The 23,404-nt window shown below is 43.5% G+C and overlaps 1 protein-coding gene and 1 non-coding gene across 3 annotated transcripts in view; both read left to right on the forward strand.

The window, feature by feature from the left end:
• Positions 1 to 311: 311 nt before the first annotated feature.
• Positions 312 to 23,404, forward strand: part of PPIC (peptidylprolyl isomerase C) — a 36,031-nt gene continuing 12,938 nt past the window's right edge. The window contains exons 1-5 of one of the 2 annotated variants that reach the window (XM_037739723.1): positions 312 to 525; positions 7,619 to 7,732; positions 8,168 to 8,261; positions 10,987 to 11,171; positions 12,937 to 13,109. In XM_037739723.1, the coding sequence (XP_037595651.1) occupies positions 409 to 525; positions 7,619 to 7,732; positions 8,168 to 8,261; positions 10,987 to 11,171; positions 12,937 to 13,065 (639 nt within the window). In that variant the 5' untranslated portion in view covers positions 312 to 408 and the 3' untranslated portion in view covers positions 13,066 to 13,109. Of the gene's footprint in view, positions 526 to 7,618; positions 7,733 to 8,167; positions 8,262 to 10,986; positions 11,172 to 12,936; positions 13,551 to 23,404 lie in introns of those variants that run through there. The other variant, XM_017531843.2, reaches the window with a different exon arrangement.
• On the forward strand, positions 15,691 to 15,816 carry LOC119471795. The gene has a single exon (XR_005200883.1). It is a non-coding gene; the product is annotated as a U4atac minor spliceosomal RNA (small nuclear RNA).

Below are 23,404 nucleotides of genomic sequence, written 5' to 3' on the forward strand. Positions count from 1 at the left end.
TTCCCAGACCCGCGTAGCGCTAGTTGCCGGGCGGACGCGGAGGCCCGAGAGTCGCGGTCTTCCCGTCCAGGCTCAATGCGCGCCTACACGGTAAATTCCAGGAGGCGCTCCCAGCCGAGCCCGCTGCGCCTGGCGTCGCGCCTGGGCAACCTGGGCTCCCCCAGGGAATCCTTAGGCGCGGCGGCCAAGCCAGGGCTGCGCCCTCTGGGCGCGCCCCTCCAAGTCCCAAGTTTGGGTCGTGAGTCTGAACTTGGGAGGAACGTGCCCCGGGTCCCCGCCCTTCCCCGACTGCCCCATCCCCATCCCCCGCAACCGGGAGCGCGCAGGCGCAGCGGTCCCGGAGTCCCGCCAGCGGTCCCGGAACCAGCGGTCACGCCCGTGCGGGTGGCGCCGCCGCCACCGCTCACCATGGCCCCGGGTCTTCGGCTGCTGCTATCGCTCGTGCTTTGCGTCGGGCTCGGCGCTCTCGTGTCTTCTTCGGGGGCCGGGGGCTTCCGCAAGCGAGGCCCCTCGGTGACGGCCAAGGTGAGCGAGAGCGGCGGGCATCAACTTCCCCCGTGGCGGGCGGGGGTCAGGGGGCGCTTTGGACACTGGGACTCGGTGTCAGGGCGGGCGAGGAGGAGGCGTCCCGGGCGCAGCGGGACGGGAGGCGGCCGCGGGGCTGGGTGGGAGGGGGCTGCGGGCGCGCGGGGTGGCGGCGCTCCCGGGGAGACTTTGGGGGCTCTGGGCTGAGGCCAGCTGGCCCCCGCCGCCGGCTGCCTCGGCTTCTTGTCCCGGGTCGAGGGTCCGAGGGGAGCAGCCTGGGGGTAGGAGAGGCTTCCGGAACCGGCAGGCCGGTTCTCCAGGAAGGAGACTGCCCAAGTACTTCCTTCGGCGTGGCCTGGGCTCGGGAGCGGAGTGAGAGGAAAGCGGGAAGGGTGGGGGACGGGACCTGCGCGGGAGAGGCGCTCGGAGCCGAGGGCTTGCAGCCGCCCGCCCCGCTGTCCTCGGGCTGGGAAGAGCCGAGCTCCACGCCGGCCGCGGGGTTTCGGGCAGGCGTCAAAGCGCCTCGCTCAAATGAGAGGTTGTCCCCCGCCTGTTTTGGGGAACCGCCGTCCTCCCCCGGGAAGGGGAGGTGCACCTTCAACTTCGGCGGGCGGGCGGCGCCGGCTGTGGGCTGTGCTAGGCCCGGCGAACGCGGCACCTGTGCACCTGGGGCGGCCTCCACGGCGGGGGACGCGGGCCGGCGGGGGCCTGCCGGAAAGTGCGTCTCCAGGGCTTCCTCGTACTTAACTCCGCTTCAGTTCTTTTTTCAGCATATTTAACCAAGGGTAGAAGATAGTGGGAGAGGGAGGGGATAACTTGGTGCCCATGATCACCACTTCTAGAAAACCCGCCGGCAATAGTGTCTTGGAAACTGAAGCCGGAGGGGGCGGGGTGCAGCTGAAAGTAGTCCTAATCAGTCCGGGGTTTGTCCGTGGAAAAGACTAATCAACTAGGAGAATGCTTACATCCTCTACCGCAGACGCCACCTGAGGCCGGGGAGGACCGGGGTGGGAAGGAGGAGGTCCAGCTCAGCATTTGATGTCGCATAAAAGGCCATGCCACGCTGTGGGCGGGGTTGATAAACAGCCTGATGGTTTTGAGAAGCTCTGATCTTACTCCCAGCCTCTTGATCTTGTAGGCATATCTAATTTTGGGAAATGGTTTGTGCAAGGCCACAGAGCCGAACGAGGTCTCTTGGGATAAAGCCATAAACATAAAATTCTCACAATTATGAAATGTTGGAGGAAATAAACTTTAATATAGATTATGTGACATTTAAAAATACCTGAAAAATAAGAAAAACCAGCGCAGGGATGATTTAGGAGGTAAAGGGAACTGCATGTGCAAAAGTCCTCAAACAGGAGAGCCTTCCCTGCCTTCAGAGCCTGTGGAGAGGACAGCGGTGTGCCTTCAGCACAGGATGACAGGTGACTTGAGAGGAGGTTGGAGGGGTGAGCAGCAGCGGGATCACACAGGGCCTTAGAGGCTGCAGGTAGGCGTGCTGGTATTGAGGCAATTATTCTTAAAATTTTAAGTCTTATTCTGCAGTCAGAGCCACTGAAGGGTTTTAAGCCTGAGAATGGCATAATCTCAATATATGGTCTTGAGAAATTTCTGTAGTCACTCAGTGGAGAGTGAACTGGGAGGTCATTCAGGGCACCATGCCAGAGTCCAGATGGTGGCTTGGATTAGGGTGGTAATCGTTGAAATGAGGAGCAAGGGAAGGACTTGGAATAGATTTTGGAGGTGTAACTAACAAGTTGCTGACGGTTTACAAAGTGGGTGAAGGAAAGGGAATAGGATTGCTAAATAAAATACAGAATGCCCAGTTAGATGTGAATTTCAGATTAACAACGAATAAATTTTTTTAGTGTAAGTATGTCCCCTGCAATATTTGGGAACACGTTTCACTTGGGAAACTTTTTAAACCTACTGATGCAGAGACCCACCCCAGAACAAGTCAATCACAATCTGTATGGGGGGGGAGCGGCTCAGTATCCTATCTTTTAGAAGCTTTCAGATGATTCTGGTGTGCAGCCAGCGTGGACTGGGAACCACTGGAAGACAGAGCCAAGAGAAGAGGAAGCTGGTGGCTGCAGGAAGGGAAGAGTTTGAGTGTCCTAACCCCTTGTGTGACACTGTCACTGAGGGGAGTTAGCATGTACCCTACTCTCAGAATTGTTGCTTAACATGTCTTTTTTTCCCCCAACCAAATTTATCATTAAGTTCTAAAAGCTAATTGTGTAGGCGCATCTTAAACAGATTCTGCCGTTAAATTACTTTTTCATGAACTTGTAAAGACAAGTAAATCTATTGGAAAATGATGCTACAAATAATTTCTCTGAGTGCAGACAAGTACATTAACTGGCCCTTGCTCTAGTATAATGTTTTCTCCAGCAGTGTTTTCGTTTACCTCTGATTTCATTTAAAAGTAGGAATCTGTAAATAAGCGAGGTGTGAGGTACTATTGTAGCCACATGGCCCATTAGTGGCACTGACTTCATCCATAGATCCTGCTCCTGTGCCAGCCTGGCAGCTTCCTGCCCCAGCCATAGAGGCTCAGGTGGGGGCTCTGGCTCATTGGGCACCATATCCACAGAATTATGTTTGCTGACCTATATTTTTGAACCAATGCCATCGGATCAGTGCAGGATCCGGCACCGGGAGTGTAGGTACTGGGAGTGTAATGCCACCATCCTTCCAGCTGCACACATATTACAGCTTGCAGGCACATTAGCATGTAGTGGCCAGGAGGCTGTGGCTAGATGGCCTTGGACAAGTGATCGAATGTCTATGGCTCCATTTCCTCCTCTGTCAAATGGAGACAGAAATATCTGGGAGGGCTTTGCATATTAGATGTGGTAAAGCAGATGTCTTAATCCATTTGTGTTGCTATAAAGGAATACTTGAGGCTGGGTCATTTATGAAGAAAAAAGGTTTATTTAGCTCACAGTTCTGCTGGCTGGAAGGTTCAAGATTGGGCATCTGGTGACAGCCTCAGGGTGCTTCCACTCATGGTGGAAGGTGACAGGAAGTAGGCTTGTGGGTGAGAGAGGGGGCTGACGGGGGTGATGTCAGCTTCCTTTAAAAACCAGCTCTTATGGGAACTAACAGAGTGTGAACTCACTCACTGCTGAGACGGCAGCAGGCCATTCATGAGGGATCTACCCTCATGATCCACACACCTCGCATTAGGCCCCACCTCCAACATTGGGATCAAATATTCAAACCATAGCAGCAGGTAAAGCACATAGTCCATAGTCCCTGATTTCAGAAGTCACTTGTTAGTGTTATTTGTGTTTATCTTCTTAATCCTACTGTGACAGTGCAGACCTGAAAGGAATCATCATTTATTTTACAGATGAAGAGAGGGAGTTCAGAGTTTAGTTAATTTGCTGAGGCTTCCATGGCCGTTGAGTGGTGGAGCTGCATTTGAGAACAGTTTCTTTGACATCACAGCTCATGTACTGGGTGTGCTCCCAAGTTACTTTGGAAATGGAATCAGTATTAATTTCACAGGGGTTTGGGTCAGGCTGTGTGAATGCCTCCCCCCTCTCTACCTCCTCCCACCTCCAATGCCGCATAATTTTCAAATGACTTTCAAGGGCAGCCTTGAGGAAAAAAAGCAAGTGACTGAGGTGCCCACCCCCAAGGTCTAGCATGGAATCCAAGTATCACCTTTTCCAGGAAGCCCACCCTGATCTCCACAGATAGTCCCCACCCCTTGCCATGACACTTTATCTGTACTTGTCTTATAAAATCTGACTTCTCATTATATTATAGCATTCATGTATATGTTTTCTGTTGGACTAAGCTCCTTGAGGGTAGGAGCTTTGTAGCCCCACCCCACCCCTGGCCCAGCACTGGGCCTTGTTTCCCAGAGGCACTCAGCAACATCAGAGATGAATCCAGTAGTGAGAGGGTTTAGAGTGAGAGAGTTTGGTGCCAGCTGCCTCGCCTCCTGCCTAGGAATGTGTGTGTCCAGGTCCTCCTTGAGTATCATTTGACATTGAACCATTTAACATTTCCTGACTGGCTCCTTTTGCTGACCTTTAGCTGGGGAACTAAAAACACTGTTTCTACCCCTTAGGTTTCCCTGGTTAGACTGGGAGAGCCCTATTAACGATAAACCAGTTTAGCTAGAGGCAGCCTTGAAATTCTGGCTCTCACACTTACCGTAGGGAAACCTTGGTAAATCACTTAACCTCTCTCATTTCCACTTTTCTCGTTTGTAAATTAGTGATAATAGTTCCTATCCCACCTTTCCCAGGTGTGGTGAGCATTAATTATATAAGATGATGTGGGTTACACACACTGAGACCAACACTAAGTCACGTTTATTTCCTTCCCTCTTCCTTCCTGCTCCCCCTCCAGTTTTTGCCCCTTTGTTTAAATGCCTCTCCTGGTCGGGCACTGTGGCTCATGCCTGTAATCCCAGCACTTTGGGAGGCCAAGGTGGGTGGATCACTTAGGAGTTCAAGACTAGCCTGGCCAATATGGCAAAAGCCCGTCTCTACTAAAACTACAAAAGTTAGCCGGGCATGGTGGTGCACACCTGTAATCCCAGCTACTCATGAGGCTGAGGCGGGACAGCCGGTTAAACCCAAGAGGCAGAGGTTGCAGTGAGCCAAGATTGTGCCATTGCACTCCAGCCTGGGTGACAGAGCGAGATTCTGTCTCAGTAAATAAATAAGTGCCTTTCCCATCTCCCTTGTGCATTCCCTCCGCTACTACCCAGTGCAGGCCATTATGACCTTATTCTTGAACTAGTGTGAGAGCCTCCAGATTCTCTTTCTCTCCGTTTAAGTAGCATTCCCAGAGCCTCACTTGGCCCGATTCTTTCTCTTCTCTCTGTTGTCTAACGAAACTCGTGCTTAGGCTGGCATCTCTCTTCTGCCTTCTGAAACTGGTCGGCAGCTTCTTTCCTGACCCGCACTCACCCTCACCCCTAGTCGTGGTCAGAAGGGCAGCTTTGCTTCTCTGCACACAGGCTACATTTCCTGCCTAGGTGCGATGGCTCCAGAAAGAAGTCTGCCAGGCAGGGCTCACCCCTATCCTTGTTGGGGAGGTGGCTCCCCTCCTCCCAGACCCGCCTCCCTTAAGCCTTCCTCCTCAGCCTCATCGTTCCTGGGCATACAGTGTTTTGGAGGCATTTGTCACACGCTGCCCTGTACTGTGTTATGGGCGTGCCTAGCCTATCTCTTTATTTTAAACTGCTTTAGGACAGGGACTCTCTTATACAGTTTGTGCCCTCACATTGCCTTTTACGTGGACCTTGAATAAATACTTGTTGACGAACTAAGATTTGATTTTATCCTTTCCATTAGAGTTGGGAAAACCTGCTTTTTGTTCTTTTGCTCACTCATGAAGCTGAAGGATATTTCAATCTGGGGAAAAATCACAATGTATGCTAGGCTGTGTGTAAAAAAAATGTGATTTTTGCTGAAGAGTTATGCTGGGTGACAGGTACTTCTTCTTCATCTGCTCTTGCTGCTCTTCCAGATCGTACTCCCTTCCTTTCTAAACATTCACAGGCTTTGTTTTCTGTTCTTTATTTTAAAAATCTGAAAGGTCCTTCTAGTGTCTTATATGATGTTTATTTAAGGTTGCCTCTCTGACTGGCTTCCGGGTGCTCCTTTGTTATTGCTGGTTATTGAATTTACACCTTGGCTTGCAGATCCCTTTGGGGAAACAACTTCTCTTGTAAGCCAGCTCTGCACTGAGCAGGCTCATGCATGTGTTGAAGCAGCTTCCTATCCCAAGCTATGCTGAATTGTACTCCTTTAATGCACTGCCCATCTCAAGGGCAGGGCCTTTTATGCATTCTATAGCACTCCTCTATATAAATAATAATAAAAGTTCTGCTACTTTGGCCATGTAAAAATTGTAAAATGCCACATGGAACGCTAAATATCACATCACCCTGTGACTGACGTGCTGATGTACTGTTGTCTTGAACTAAAATTTGACAGTCCTTTACTTAGTGATTTTTCTAAACGGTAAGACATCTTTTTTCTTTGACAACCCTTCTTATATTTTTTAAAGCCATCTGTTGAATGTCTTTTTTACCCATTCAAACAGTAAATTGGTTTATATCATCTAAACTCACTAACAGAATGCCCTTCGACTCGGTGGCCTTTTCAAGCGTTCTGTTTCAGAATCATCTTAGCACAGTGATTTGTGAAGCAAAACGCATATAATTTTGTTTCATATGAGACAGTTAAAAAACAAGTCCAAGAGAACTTTTAAGGTTTTATCTGCAAAAATGGGACTCACACTCCCTTCTGACCATGTGTTTTCTTTTTTTCTGTTCTAAAATGTTGGGTTAGGGAAAGCCAACTTTACTTGGGTAACTTGTGAACAGGAGGACTAAATTCAGTGTCTGAGTTTACAAGGTGATGCCTTTGTCAGGACCCAAGCTTAATGTTTGCTGTCCTTTGGAAAGCTGGGGACCTGGTGCTTTACTGTGCTTCGACGTGAGTGGCAGGCCTTTGAAGGCCTGATGAAACATTGCTGTGTTTCATCATTTTCACCATCTCCTGGATGGCAGACATCTATTGAGAACTCATTGCAAATTTGAGACTGTTAGAAATTACAAAAAAATAAATTTGGATGGTTAGCCTGTTTCCTCACAAACTTTTTTTTTCTCCTGCCAAGATTAGAGAGCATTATTTCTAAGAGAGCAACACTTTCCACTCTAATCTTTATCCTTAAAGCTGGAAAATGGGAAGTAGCAGCAGTGTTTGTCTGGGGTATGGGAAAAGAAGAATTATTGAAGATGTCATTGCCCAACCCTGACAGGGTTGAGCCAGCCTTTAAACGCAATACCTGGTACAGGGTTGAGCCAGTCTTTAAACTCAATACCTGGCCCATAGGTGGTGCTTAATAATGTTTGTTGAAGGAATATTTGTGAGTGAAATGCACCCATGCAATAGTTTTAGAGTACCTTTAATTGATGTCATGCTCCTTTATAAAATACTGATGGGCAGGGCTTTTGTAGTGGATCAATTCTCAGATTTTAATTTTGACTTACTTTGTATTTGTGATTTTTTCCACCTCATAACCTTCCACTCTGCCTTTCAACTGCACACAGGTCTTCTTTGATGTGAGGATTGGAGACAAAGATGTTGGCAGAATTGTGATTGGCCTCTTTGGAAAAGTTGTGCCCAAGACAGTGGAAAATTTTGTTGCTCTAGCAACAGGAGAGGTATCTCTCAGTTTTATTTCCTTTCAACTGGATATTCTTTCTTTTAAGCCAAATATGAAGATGTCGTCTGGAAAATAAGTATTAAATTAGTATGTCGGATGAACCTTACCACATTTTACTTTGTTTTCCAGTAAAATCTGTATTATTTGGGCACTCCATGCCCTCAGGCTTCTGGAAATTGGGATAAAATAATCATCAAGTAAAAATACAGTTTGCTCTCTTTTAATTTATTCACAGTAATACTTTGCTTACATAACATATTTATTTTTTGGTCAGCTAATGATATATTCCTCTCAGTAAACCATAGCTGGGGTGTAATCAAGTTCTATAGGTATTTTATTTAATTTTCTCAGTTTGTCCTTTCCAGATAAACACTGAGTTTATCTTTCAGTATGGCTTCTATTACTTGTTACTCAACTGAAATCATCTCTTTAGAAAGGATATGGATATAAAGGAAGCATGTTTCATCGTGTCATCAAGGATTTCATGATTCAAGGAGGCGACATCACTGCTGGAGATGGCACTGGTGGTAATGTCTTTGCATTTCTCTTTTCCCATTTACCAAATCAAAATCTAAGATGAAGCCAGTATATGAACCCAGTCTATTGAAATCCAGAGCTATGGAACACAGTTATAAAGATGACTCTACCTCTTTAAGAGGGATGGAGTTTGGGGGACTCATCTAGCAGCATCTTGGCAGGTATGAGGGAGGCGTCCTCATTTTAAGCAGGATTGTTTTGCTGTGTATTGTCTTTCCACAATTGAGATATATTCATTTGGCAGGATATTTTGCAATTATGAAAATGCCGGACTACTAGTCAGTAGCCATACAGAAAAATATCTGCCGTAGGAAGGAAAAGGTGTGGAACTTGAAGCTGCGTTCCCCTGGGATGGCAGCCCACTGCAGAGGCTGGCGTGGCAGGAGGGTGACACTAGAGTTAGCAGCAGAGTCTCAGCGCACTTTCCTCCTTCTTTCAAGTCTTTCATCATATTGACGAAACAGTTGAAAACAAGTCCAAGAGAACTTTTAAGGTTTAACCTGCAAAAAAGTAATTCATACTTCTGGCTGTGTGTTTTCTTTTTTGTGTTCTAAAATGTTGCGTTAGAGAAAGCAAATTCTACTTGGGTAACTTGGGAACAGGAGGACTGATTCCAATGTTTGAGTTTACAGGGTAGTGGCTTTGTCAGGACCCAAGCTTACTATTTGCTGTCCTTTGGACAAAGGTGGGAACCAATAATTTTTTAAAGTTAAAGCAATACCTGAGTTGTCAAAATTGTAATGGAAACTAACTCTTAGTTGGAGTTCAATAAAGTATAAATAGTTAAACTTATAGAGTTGCAAATCTCCTTCAGTTTATTATTTCTCATGGAGGATTATAGCTATCCAGCTCCATGTACTGTTTTCCTTCAGAAGCATAATGCATTCTTTTCTTGAACATACACTATATAATTCCAAAAAATTTAAATTTACTTTAGATTTAAGATTTTTCATTCAGCAAATACTGGTTTGGATGGATATTTATTGTCCATTTTAAAGCAACAGGCCATTTTCAAACACTATTTCTAATTTGATGTTTATTGCAATGGTTTGTTTATAAGAAAAAAAAAAAATGGCTGCTGTTAAGTGTTTTGATTTGCCAGGCACTTTGGGAAGATTACTTTTAGTTCTTGCAAAAATGCTGTGGGGTATGGGGATGTAGACTGGAGGGAGGAAGGCATTCACGTTACCCCAGGCAATGGGATTTGCTGAGGACGCCGGTGGATCTCACTGGAAAACCCTGATGCGCTGGTACCCATGCCCTCAGTGCTGGCATCCCACCTTCCTGCCATAGGAATCCTGCCCAGCTGGAATGGTGACAGAGCTTCACTCTGCCCTCTTTTTGCTAACTTTTTCTTTCTTACTACCTTCCCTGCCCAGTATGTGTCTTACATTAAAATTCTCTGAATTTTGGATAGACAATGTTTTGGGCCATTTAAATACAACCTAGGCCCCTCTGTAGGAGCCCGCTCTTATAAAGCCAATTCAAGTATCACTAACCAGCCAGTTATAAATTGCTTGCCTGTGATATCCACTTCTGGGCTTTTTAATTTTTTTTTCCCCAGACAGAGTCTCACACTGTCACCCAGGCTGGAACGCAATTACACAATCTTGGCTCACTACAACCTCCGCCTCCTGGGTTCATGCAGTTCTCCTACCTCAGCCTCCCAAGTAGAAGGGATTGCAGGTGCCTGCCACCTCACCTGGCTAATTTTTGTATTTTTAGTAGAGATGGGGTTTCCCATGTTGGCCAGACTTGTTTCAAACTCCTGACCTCAGATGATCTGCCCGCCTCAGCCTCCCAAAGTGCTGGGATTATAGGCGTGAGCCACCATGGGTGGCTACTTCTGGGCTTTCTAACTCAAATGAGAATTTTGAAATTAGCAACTGATAGATAAGGGGGCCCTGCAGAAGGGGAGATGGGCCTGGCAGACCCTTGAGGTGTTGGAGGATGGTCAGATCCTTCTCATGGTCTTGGAAAAAGGTCTTTCACTCTGTCTGATGCTTTGCTAGAACTCCAGACCTCATGCCTTGCTTTGGTTCTCCTGTTCAAGGTTGACCACTGGGTCCTCCCAATTGCCATCATCCTCTGTGTCCTGATGGGTCCTGAAGTTGCTGTGACCAACAGCTTCCAGATCAGCTGCTATCGTTCTCAGTGCTGAGGCAAGAAAAAGCAACAGCTTTCGAGTCAGAAAGTCAGATGCTGAAATTCTGCTTTGCTATTTTCAAGTTTTGTAACCTCTGTATCCCATTGTAAAATAGGTTGGAGAATGCCTGCTCCTCAGGGTTGTTATGAGAATTCACTGTGGGTGTATATTGAATAGTTGGTGCATCCTGGTTAGGTGCTAAGTAACAACCATTCCTGGATAAGTAACAGGACTGTCCTGAGCTTCGAGGTTCAGGAAACAGGTACAGAGCCACGAGGATAGCTTGTACACCTTTCCCTCTGGCTTTAGGATGTTATCCTGCCCTTCAGTTTCTTCTCACTTCAGAGTGAAATCATGGACCTGCTTGATCAAAGTTTGGCTCTCGGTTTGAGGTCAGACAGTATCCCGCCATCTTGTGCTTTCTTTGTTCATTTTAGGCCCTAGGGCCCTGTTTCCTTAAGGAGTTAATGATATTCCCTCCTTCCCCTCCCTCTGTTTGAACATGTTTTCCCCATCCCTACCTTCCTATCGAAAGACATCTGTTGACTCTCCTCCTTGTTTTGTCTCAGGCGTGAGCATCTATGGTGAGACGTTTCCAGATGAGAACTTCAAGCTGAAGCACTATGGCATTGGGTGGGTCAGCATGGCCAACGCTGGGCCTGACACCAACGGCTCTCAGTTCTTCATCACCTTGACCAAGCCCACCTGGTTGGATGGAAAACATGTGGTATTTGGAAAAGTCATTGATGGGATGGTAAATTGAAACATGTTTTCCCTTTCAAAGCTTTATATTTTTAATGAGAGTACTTTCAGTGATTTATTTTGATCTTAAAATATGCTTGTTGGAGATCCATTATATAGCTGACTGGCCTCTTCAAAGGTGAATAAATTATATATGGTATGACATTTTAATTCTTAGGGTCATTGGTGCAGCAGCTAGGGACCTGACAAGGAGAAATTTAAGTACTTAAGTTGATTTATTTTACTACTTGCTATAAATGTAAAGCCCTTTTTAATGCAACCAATATATACCAGGACCCCATATACACATACAATGGAATATTATTCAGTCTTCAAAAGTAAGGAAATTCTGAGAACATTATGTTAAGTGAAATAAACCAGTCATAGGAAGAAAAATACTGTATGATTCCATTTATATGAAGTATCTAAAATGGTCACATTGATAGAAACAGAAAGTAGAATGGTAGTTGCCAGGGGCTGGAGATAGAGGTAAATGGGATGTTGTATTTAATAGGTATAGGGTTTCAGTTTTGCAAGATGAAAAGTTCTGGAGATTGGTTGCACAACAATGTAAACATACTCAACACCACTGTACTGTGAATTTATAAATGAGTAAGATGGCAAATTTTATGTTGCGTGTTTCTTACCAGAATTAAAAATAAAATTGTTAAAAACAAAGCAAAACAAAACAACTCCAGAATCCTATGTGGTTCAAGCTCAGACACCTAGGTCACATTCACAGAGACACAGTACAGCAACCAAAAATTACTGAAAAGAATTTGAATCTATACTGTTGGTTCTCAAAGAATGTCAAAGCAGTCCAATTCACAACCCATAGGAACACTTCTTAAAATCCTTATTCTCTCTCTTTCTCAATATTTCTGCCTCACAGCTGACTGAAGTAGCTCTTTCAGCTCCTAAACGGGCTGCCGTGAAATCTGCCTGACCCAGGCCTGGACTATCCTTGTCTCCATTGCCCTCTTCCATATTTTATTTTGTTTGTTTCCATGTGACTTGTTCTGCCTCCCTCATCCAAATGTAAATAAACCAATCTTGCTCACTGCAGTTCTTCCACAACTACCTGCTCTGATTCTACCTAACAAGTTTGGGAACTGAGCTGGTAGCCTCAGCACTGTTTGGGAAACCCACCAAAAACCTACTTTCTTGCTCCGTAACCAGTTTTAACCTCCTTCAGTGTGAAATACAGTTCTTTTGGGCTTGTAAAGCCTTCCAGGGTAGAGAAAGGTGCCTTCACAGCACTGTGAGGACTTGGGGTTACATTAGTCTTAGGCTCAACTTATAGGTTAATGGCTTGGGTCACCTTTAAAATGGACAAACGTAGAAGTAGGTCTACTTCTAGATCTGCCTTCTGGCCCATTTTATCATGTCCAGACCTATCATAGGATGGAGCTGAAACTGACTCAGATTCCATGTTAACTCTTACAGTGGCTTATAGCAGGTGAATGGAAATGCCTTTCATTAGAGCTGGGTGTTTACAAAAATCTTTTTTTTAGAATACAAAATGCTTATTTAAAAATAAGTGAGGAAATATACCAGTGTGGTCTCTGAGTAAGAAGGTCATGGATGAATTTTATTAGGTGATGTATATATTTTCTGAATGTTTTAAGTTTTCCACAGTTAGCAAGCATGGTTTTAGTAGTCAAAAAAAAAAAAGAAAAAACCATTCCCACATGGGCTTTTGGAGTTGGCTTTAGTTTAACCTTTGGATTGCTATAGCTGCTGGTCAGAATTAAATACATCTGCTTTTCTCTCACCAGACAGTGGTGCACTCCATAGAGCTCCAAGCAACTGATGGGCATGACCGTCCACTCACCAACTGCTCGATCGTCAACAGTGGCAAGATAGACGTGAAAACACCTTTTGTGGTTGAGGTTGCTGACTGGTGATACAATTGGCAGAAAACAGACACACTTTGGCAGGAGTGTGTGTGTTGTGTGTCTTTCAATTCTTTGGTTTGTTTGGTTTTTTTTTTTTGCTTTCTTTTAATTTGCTACCCTAGATCATAGGAAAGTTATGAAAGTCAAACCCTCAGCCTTTAGTGTGCTTGAATTTTAGTAAACTACCTGCTTAGGGACTTTGAACTGAAATATATCCCCTTCCTCAAGTGGTGCTATTTTTAAACTGGAAAAACTTAGAATTGGCTATTTTTTTAATGCAATAATATTTTTTCTGAATTCATTATGATCACTGTGTTGGATAATGCTAAAGATTTGTCGGAAACAGATGAGGATATGTTTATCATTTTGTATCCAAGTAGAAATTCAGATAAGGGAAATTTGACTAGCGTAATCTGGGATATGTTACAGGGATTTCTTCCTGACAAAAAGGTGCTTTGGTGTTCTTTATATTAAATACTTTTTATATAGATCAACTCTTTTTGCAGTACTTTTTTAAAAAATTTAAAGTTCTTTAAAAAAAATAAATAAATATACAAAAATACACTCTCTAGCATTAATAGTGAACAGATTAGAAAGATTTTATAAATCAAACTACAAACACAATTAGATAACTCAGAAATTATGTCCATCCACATCTCATATGCTTAAGCTGATTTTTCACTTATTGTTATTCAATGTAACGTTTTTAGAAAGTTATCTTGAGTCCAACTGCAATAGGAATATTTTTTATTACTTTCATAAGGGGATTAAGACTCAGGCTATAAAGCCTGGGTATGGTGGCTCATGTCTGTAATCCCAGCACTTTGGGAGGCTGAGACAGGAGAACTGCTTGAGCCCAGGAGTTTGAGACTAGCCTGGACAACATAGTGAGACCCTGTCTCTACAAAAAATAAAATTAGCTGCTTATGTTGGTGTACATCTGTAGTTCCACATACTCAGGAGGCTGAGGTGGGAGGATCAGTTGAGTCCAGGAGGTCAAGGCTGCAGTGAGCTGTGGTTGCACCAGGCAACAGAGTGAGACCCTTTCTCAAACAACAACAACAAATCACTCGGGTTATATTTAAACTAGATGAGTCCAGATGTGGTGGCATATATCTGTAGTCCCAGCTACTGAAGAGGCTGAGGTGGGATGACTGCTTGCACCCAGGAATTTGGGGCTATAGTGAGCTATACTGATTGGGTATCTGTACTAAGTTTTGGCATCAATATGGTGACCACCAGGTCGGGCACGGTGGCTCACGCCTATAATCCCAGCACTTTGGGAGGCCGAGGTGGGTGGATCACGAGGTCAAGAGATCATGACCATCCAGGTCAACATGGTGAAACCCCGTCTCGACTAAAAATACAAAAAGTTAGCTGGGCATGGTGGTGTGCACCTGTAGTCCCAGCTACTTGGGAGGCTGAGGCAGAAGAATTGCTTGAACCCAGGAGGCGGAGGTTGCAGTGAGCTGACATCACGCCACTGCACTCCAGCCTAGGTAACAAGAGCAAAACTCCATCTCAAAAAAAAAAAAAAAATGTGACCACCAGGGAGCATGGGACCACCAGGTTGCCTAAGGAGGGGTGAACTGGTTCAGGTTGGAAACAAAGCGGGTCAAAACTTCTGTGCTGGTCTGTAGTGGGATCACACCTGTGAATTACCACTGCACTCCAACCTGGGCAACGTAGCAAGACTCTATCTTAAAAAAAAAAAAAAAAAAAAACTAATGCGAAAGTGAAATTCTACTAGGTCCTTGTTATAACATACCTGGCTATAACAGAGTGTGCTTGATTTCTGTTCAGATGGGAAGTGTTGTCTATTAGAAAACAGTGACATTGCTTCTCCTCCAGGACTCACGCAGTGAGGATCTAAAAGAATCTATCTCAAGTTGTTTTCTAAGAAAACAGCGTCGATGAGAAATGAATTGAGTATTCCTACTGCTGATTCATAAATTGCTACAACACTCTTGGAGAGCAATTTGTTAATTTTTTTTCAACAAATATTTATTGAGTGTCTTTGATCTGCCGGGTGCCAGTTTGACTTTTGAGGATACAATAATGGACAGAAAAGGGCCTCATGGGGCTTACAGTCTAGGGGGGAAGACTGAGAATAAACAAGGAAACAAATAAAAAGGATGAATTCTGTGAAAAAAAAATATGCCCATATCTGCTGGAGAGGCTGGGAAAGAAGCATTGCGGAAGTGGAAGGCCTCTTGGGCCTCTTGAGGGATGGCATTTGTGCCAAGTCCTGAAGGAAGGGTAGGAAGTGGTAAGAAGGGCCTTCCAGGAGGAAGGAAGAGAAAATATGAGGGTCCTAAGATAAGGATGAGTGAATTCCAGGGCAGAAGAGAAAGCCAGTGCATTAGGGCCTGGTGCACAAAGGGAAGCGGAATTAGGGGCATGGTCAGAGGTAAGGCTGAGACTGGACCAGTTTGGGCCTGGATGCCAGGGTGAGATTTTGGTCATGGTACACAGGAAATTTATTTGTTTGAAGTTGCAGAAGGGCATGATGTCATGATCTGCATCTAAGAAATACTATTTTATCTGCTATAAGGAGAATTTATATGGGGGAGGGGGGTAAAAGTGAAAGCAGTCCTCATCAGGAAACCCAAACATTCATATCCTTGGAATTTCTCGCTCCTGGGATTGGGGTTGCACCATTGTCCAATGAGTGCATAGTGAGGGCAGTACTGCTAACACCTAAACAGCACACTCACATCAACTAAAGCTCTGCTTTACGTTGGTGCAATTTTTGGAAAAAATGAAAACCCTTTAAAAAAAAAAAAAGAAGTGATCTGAAATGGTAAGGGACATCAGTGTTTCAGTTAGCCCAGCATTTAGTCTGCTTGTTCTGGTGATAGCTGCCCAATTTCTTATTTTTCTTTTGAGAAATCACATCCTATCCTTCCCTCACCCATCTGTAGTCCTTAGGGTGAGCTGACCTACAGATGGGGACACACCTCGCCTGGCAGAATTGTTCATTAACTCACTTGATAAATAGTATCAATGTTATAGGGTGGGCTAGAGCTGCAAACAGTGTCACCCCTTGAGGTTCCTGTGAAGGTGACAAGTTATACTACATGAATATATAACACAACATGAGAGAGCAATAGGTCTGTGAAGTCAGGGAAAATAAAAAGACAGTGGGGGTGGTCAGCGGGGACTGAAGGAAGTGAGGGAGCACCATGCTGTGGGGACAGTAAGGGGGACAGTGTGGAGGCAGAGGGGACGAGAACAGTGGTCCTCAGTGACAGGCAGGCTGGGTGGGCTCAGGAAACAGCAAAGGGCTAGATGAACAGAGCAGGGGAGGTGGGAGAGGGAGCAGGGCTCTCCTGTTGGCCATGTAGAACATTCTCTTACCCTGGCTCCAGTGACAGGCTCAGGCCTAGGTGCTGGACCTCAGTCATATGAACGAGCCATCGTTGGACTTCTGGAATGACTGGGAAAGAGCTACTGTCTTTCTGAAAGAGAATATAAAGGAACAGGCCTAAGAGCGAAGCCAGCACAGAAGGAAGTGGCCCAGAAGACAGAAAGCTTCTGAAAACATCATTTAGCTGCTGCGTCCAGCTGTGCCCAAAGCTAATGCACGCTTAGCTGTCCGCCACATAAACGAATACATTTCTTTTTTCTTAAGCCAAGGCAAACTGATTTCCTTTGACTTGCAACCTAAAGTCTTTACCTAATATAGCAATATAGAACATTTTTTATGTGTAAAGATGTGAATTGCTGAATATTTATGATAGCAAAATACTGGGAGCAACTTCAGTGTCCCAAAATGGTTATAAAGCATACATCCCATAATAGAATCGTATGCATTCATTAAGACTGATGTTAGAGAACTCAGAGTAACATGAGAAAATGATTGTTTTAATTTTTCTTTAAAGAAATTCTGTATGCAGCATGATCTCAATTATGTAAACATTCTCATAAAGAAAATACAACAAAATGCAAATTCACATAAGTAAATACAAATGGTGGAATTTTTACACTCTATATTTTTACTTTTTTCAGTTTTTAATTTTTCTCTAGGGTGCATTTCTTTTTAGTAATTAGAAAATAATTTTTTAAATTTTAAATAAAGATAACATGGAGGGAAAATTGGAAACAACTGACCTATGATCCATGCAAAAGTGCTTCATATCTTAATGTGCAAGAACACATAGCCATCACTCTCCCCTGTGAAGAAGGACATGTGCTTTACACCATACGTGCCATCTAGTTTTTTCATTATTGTAAGCATACATGACTTCTCTCTAGTGACAAAGCAAAAAGCACTTCATTTTGGAAGTGCTGAAATTCTGAGCCCACTAGTACACCCTGGTAAATTATCATGTTATCTATTATGCCAGATGACCAAGAGCTAAGGACATACCAAGGGTCAGGCCTCATACAGAAAACATGAGCAAACTGATGACTATGAAAATAGGAACTGTTACTTTTTATAATCTAATATTTTCTGCAAAAGCTTTTGAAATAGTTCACTGTTTTGAAGATCACGTTACTAAAAGGACACATTTATAGCTGTGGGCGGATGTGGAATCAGGAAGATTTACACTGGACAGCACCACCAAGCCCTAATTATTATAATTTAGTCTTGAATCACTTTAATCAACAATTTAAAATATTTTGGTATTCTTAGTTATAATCTATTTTGTTATCTTACAAGTGCTCTTTAGCAGTTTTCTGGGTCATCAAATAAGAGTTCAGTAAAATTTACTTTTTGGTCAATTCGTTGGAATAACATTTTTGGAATTATCAATTACTTTATTTCTGATTAAGTTTTAGGTTTTCAGCAGGAGTCACCAACCTCATTTCTCAGTCCAGCCGTTTTGAGTTACATAAAGGCAAAAACATGGCAAGGATTTTATAGCAGGAAAATGATTTGTTTTTGTTTTTCAACATTCCTATAATCCAGACAGCTGAAGAAATCTTTGATCTAGAAAGCTTGGAAATTCAAAGCCCCCTCAAGGCACTTTTTAAAATTTTTTCAAATTAAAGAAGAATAAAAAACAGTATTTGTAATGGAAAATGTTGGTGCTGTTAAGTACATAACAGCTTTTACTTAAGTCTGTAATTCATCTTGTGGATTTAAGATTTTGGCTAAGAGTAAGTTTTAGGTGTGATATAACATATGCTCCTCTAAGGTTTGCTAGTGTTAGTGACATTCTAGAGTGGTGGAAAAACAACTGGCATTAATGCAGAATTGGAGTGACTAGTCCCAGGAATCAAATCAGAAAAAAAGACCAACTGACACATAGTGAGAGCTAAAACAAAATGCATTTAAAATCCCACCCTAGGCCAGACACTGTGGTTCACGTCTGTAATCCCAGCATTTTGGGAGGCTGAGGTGGGTGGATCACAAGGTCAGGAGGTCGAGACCAGCCTGCCCAATATGGTGAAACCCTGTCTCTCTAAAAATACAAAAATAAGCTGGCATGGTGGCGGGTGCCTGTAATCCCAGCTACTTGGAAATCTGAGGCAGGAGAATCACTTGAACCCGAGAGGCAGAGATTGCAGTGAGCCAAGATCGAACCACTGTACTCCAGCCTGGGCAACAGAGTGAGACTCTCCATCTGCAAAAAAAAAAAAAAAAAAAAAAACTCACCCTAGTTAGATTAGGATGCAGGGAACTCTCAGATTTGGAGGATTTAGAGGACCCAACTTACCAAAACCCTACTGTTACCCACTTTTAAGGTTTTTTTTAGCAGTCAGGTAAGTTTCCACTCCTGTTAATTTTTCAGAGCACGTGAAGGACTTGCTTTCTGGAGCACAGTGGGCCTTTAAAGTGCTGTTAAAACTATAGTCACTGTCTGTCCGAGGTGGTAACGTTATGCTCTGTTATAGATATCCTGGATCAATTTCCAGGATCCAGATATCTCTATTTGCTTCAAATCCTGAGCTTGTCCAGTGCACCCACCATAAGCAACTGCAGTAATGTTTTAAAAATAACTCAAAGTGTGATATATCATATACATTACCCTAAATTGCACAGTTTGCCCACCACACTAGCCCCAGACCCTCATTATGCTCCAAGCTCAATGGCTTTCCTTCAGGACCTTGACTGAAGCGCTCTTACGATTTGGGGCTTCGTAACTTGCTGATGTCTCTGCAATACCCTTCCCTTGCCCCTTTGCTTTTCCTGGCTAATTACTCCAATATTCTTTAGGTCTCAACTTCCACGTCACTACCGCAGAGAAGGGCCCTGGCCTGCCCAAATCTAGGTATAAGTAAACCTTCTTACTTTCCTTCATCACGCTTAACACATAGTTTATAATTGTTCAAGTATAATTACAATTGTTCAAGTATTTATCCAGCCAATATCATGTTATTCTGTAAATTTTATAAGGGCAAAAATTCTACTTTACTAAGGTCGAATTTGGAAAGACACCAAGGTTTTAGAAAAATACCATGTTGCCTGCTGTGATGAAGAAAAGTTACTATAACTAGGTATAAAAATTCATGTAAAAGGTGATAATTTCTAACTGCATATGGTATATTTTATTTCTTATTACATTTAAAATACCTTACTCATTTTGTCCAATCATCCTGATATTTGCTTGAGTTGCTGAGCATTGGAATGCTGCCTTAAAGGTTAGCTCATGCCTGAAACCCCCACTACAAGGTCACCAGCGTCTTGCAGTATCTATGCTGGCATTCTGTTTGATTTTGTGCCTACTCCTTCAGAAGTATTGAAGTGGTGTTTTTTCTTTTTTAATTAAAAGAAAATTGAACATTTTAAAATGTGCAACATAAAAATAATTTGAGGTGCCTTAGGACTGTGGTTCTCAACCCTTAGGGTGAATCAGAATCACCTGGAGGGCTAGTCCAATTTCCAGACTGCCTGATTCTGCAAGTCTGGGATAGGCCCTGAAAAACTGTACAAAGTTCTTAGGTGATGCTGATGCTACTGGTTCAGAATCCACATGTTGAAAACCACTGCCCTGGGGTGTCATAAAATTATGGTTTGTGATCACCGAATTAGCTTAGGTATTTGTAAAAAGAACAGACATTTAAGAGATCATCCAAATACATAGTTACATAATCCATTAACCACTCTGTGTCAAACTGGTGAGCAAACTATAGAAAGTCACTGTTTTCAGAACAAGGAGAATGTAACAAATACCAGTTGGAATCTGGGAAGATGTTAGCCAATCCTGATTTCAAGGTCATTTACTCAAAGCACAATTCTGAAACCCCTGCTACGGAATATGCAGCCAGCACTGACCTGGGGGCCAGAAGATAGGCTGCCATCCATCCATCCATTCAACAGTGGTTCTTAACATCGACTCTGGGCCTCGCACCGGAGAAACTGTCCACAAGTCAGATGCTGCCCCTGCTCTGATGGAGTTCACATACTTTGAAGGAGAAAGGCAGTAACAAGTACACAAACAGGATAACTTCAGATGGTGATAGCAGCTCTGAAGGAAGCAACAACAAAATAATGGTATGGAGTGGGGCCTAGGGTGCTACTTCAAATGGGGTGGCCAAAGAATAACTCTTTGAAAAGGGGACATTTAAGCTGATACCTAAAGGGTAAGCATTAACCAGCCTTTGAAGAGGGATGAAAAGGCTTTCAGAGACTGGCAGGTCCAGAGGTCTTGTGGATAGATCAAGGTTGACATGTTCTGGAAACAGAAAGGCCACTGTGGCCAGTGAGCACCTGCAGGAAGAATGTAGAAAGACCTTGGAGAAGGCAGCAGAAATTTAATTGTTACGCTTAGTGGAAATGGAATCTACTGGAGAACTTTGAGTAAGAGAGTGATGTGATCTGATCAACATTTTAAGAAGATCACCCTGACTTTTGTGTCAAGAATGGATTGCGGTAAAAATGAAAGCAGAGAGCCCTGGGAGGAGGCTGCTGTTAGCATGGAGCTTGGTTTAATCAAGTGAGATGGGAGAGTGCTTTGCAATTTTTAACAGTGTGGAAACATTAGCAGCTATTGCAATATCAGTTCTTTCCGATTTAAGAGTTCATGTCTGGTTCAGAATTGCACATGGGCTGCATACAGTGCTCACGACTATAATCCCAGCACGTTGGGAGGCTGAGATGGGAGGATTGCTTGAGCCCAGGAGTTCAAAACTGGCCTGGGCAACATGGTGAAACCTCATCTCTGCAGAAAACACATGCACACACGAATTAGCTGGGTGTAATGGCATGTGCCTGTAGTTCCAGTTACTTGGGATGCTGAGGCAGAATGACTTCTTGATTCCGGGAGGTGAAGACTACAATGAGCTGAGATCATGCCACTGTACTCCAGCCTGGATGACAGTGCAAAGAGTCTCCAATTAAACACACACACACACACACATACATAAATACAATCCTACTGTGAGGCTGATTGGGGAGTGGATTCACCCAAGCTCTGTAGATCAAAGGTTCAAATCCAGATCCCTTATTAACTGGTATCCTTGGTCAAGCTATTTCACTTCTCTAAGCTTCCTTCTTCTCACTGTAAAGTGGAATAAGAATATACACATCTTTAAAGATGTTGTGAAGCTTCAATGAGATAAGACCGTGAACACGATTTAGCCCAGTACCTCCTGGTCCCCAAATTAGTATTCATTCATGTTAGCTACTGTTTATTTTTATTAATCTCACTGATCTTCAATTTCTTCTTCAAAAAAATGGGGGCACTAAAAACTACCATGTAAAGAACGGGATAAAATATGCAAAACCCTTGTTCAACAACACATGACATCCGGTAGAAACTTAGTACATAGGAGTATTTAAATGGCATAGAACATTGCAGCTAGGGACACCAATGATCTCACTGTAACTACTATTAAGTGCAATGAAGACAGAAAATGGTTCACATTTTATAGGCCAGATTTACAATCACACTCTTAGGACACAAAATTTTCGCTAGTAAATTATATGTATTCCAATGACTTGACATAGATAATATGCCCTCCTTTCCATCACACAAAAATAGATGCCCCTTTGTCTTCATCAGAATCCAGTCTGTCACTATGTGTCTCCACAGACAGAAAAATGTTGCAGACATTTTGGTTTTGAGTTAGTGCCTGCAGCTTCCCTGGGTTTCTGCTGCTCCATTCAAAATCTGTAATTATCATCAAGGATAAAAACCAAAACAAAGCCAAAATGAAAATGATGACTTGCAAGGAGAATAGAGAGGCTGGAGGAAGATAGTCTTAATCACTGAACTTCATGTCCAATTCATTAAGATGGAAAAACCCTTCCAAGTAAATGGCCAATTCCAGAAAACAAGGATTACGACTGTGTTCTTTAAGTGATTAACACAGTGCCTTAATCCAGTGGGGGAACCCAAATGCATTTCATTAACAATGAATGAATGAATATACAACCTCCCAATTATGCACAGGGCATCTATTGAGACCAGTACCTAAACTTGTCCTTGCTGCTTCTTCAGAGTCTCTTCTAGTGGCCTCATATAACACCCCAACGGTTGAACAAATGCTTTCTTGGTACTGGATTCTGAAGGAGTTACAAAAGTCAGTAATTCAAGGAGATAGCTAAAGGGTGGGTCATAAACCATTTCCCTCAATTGGTGGTCCCTAACACAGATGTGTATCAGAGTCAACTGGGTGGTGTTTCTAACTACCCAAGGACAGGTCCCTGGACAGATTTATTGATTCAGAATCCCAAATGATTCTGATGCAAATTTCTAATTTAGAACTACTGTTTTAGGATTGTAGAGGTTGCCAGGAATGTGAGACTAGTAACTGGTATGTGTGCCAAAAGCTCTCCTGCACCCATGACAGACAGTGGTAATTGATCACTACGCCCTTACTCTCTGGGCCTGCACTCATTCGAAAGCCTCTATTGCTTTCATTGTGAAAAAATATACATGACATAAAATTATTTTAACCATTTTTTAGTGTACAATACTATGGCATTAGGTACATTACATTGTTAAGCAACCACCACCAACATCCACCTCCAGAACATGTTCATCTTCCCCAGCTGAAACCTATTAGACACTAATTCCTCATTTCCTCCTTTCCCCCAGCCTCTGGCAACCAAAGTTCCACTTTCTGTCTCTATAAATTTGACTATTCCAGATAATTCATAGAAATGGAATCATAAATAGTATTTGCTTTTTTTTTTTTTTGAGATGAAGTCTCACTCTGTCACCCAGGCTGGAGTGCAGTGATGTGATCTCAGCTCACTGCAACCTCCACCTCTCAGGTTCAAGCAACTCTCCTGTCTCAGCCCCCTGAGTAGCCGGGACCACAGGCCCGTGCCACCACACCCAGCTAATTTTTGTATTTTTAGTAGAGACGAGGTTTCACCATGTTGGTCAGGCTTGTCTTGAACTCCTGACCTCGTGATCCGCCCGCCTCAGCCTCCCAAAGTGCTGGGATT

Source organism: Cebus imitator, unplaced genomic scaffold (assembly GCF_001604975.1).
Source record: "Cebus imitator isolate Cc_AM_T3 unplaced genomic scaffold, Cebus_imitator-1.0 Scaffold74, whole genome shotgun sequence".
NCBI lineage: Eukaryota > Metazoa > Chordata > Mammalia > Primates > Cebidae > Cebus > Cebus imitator.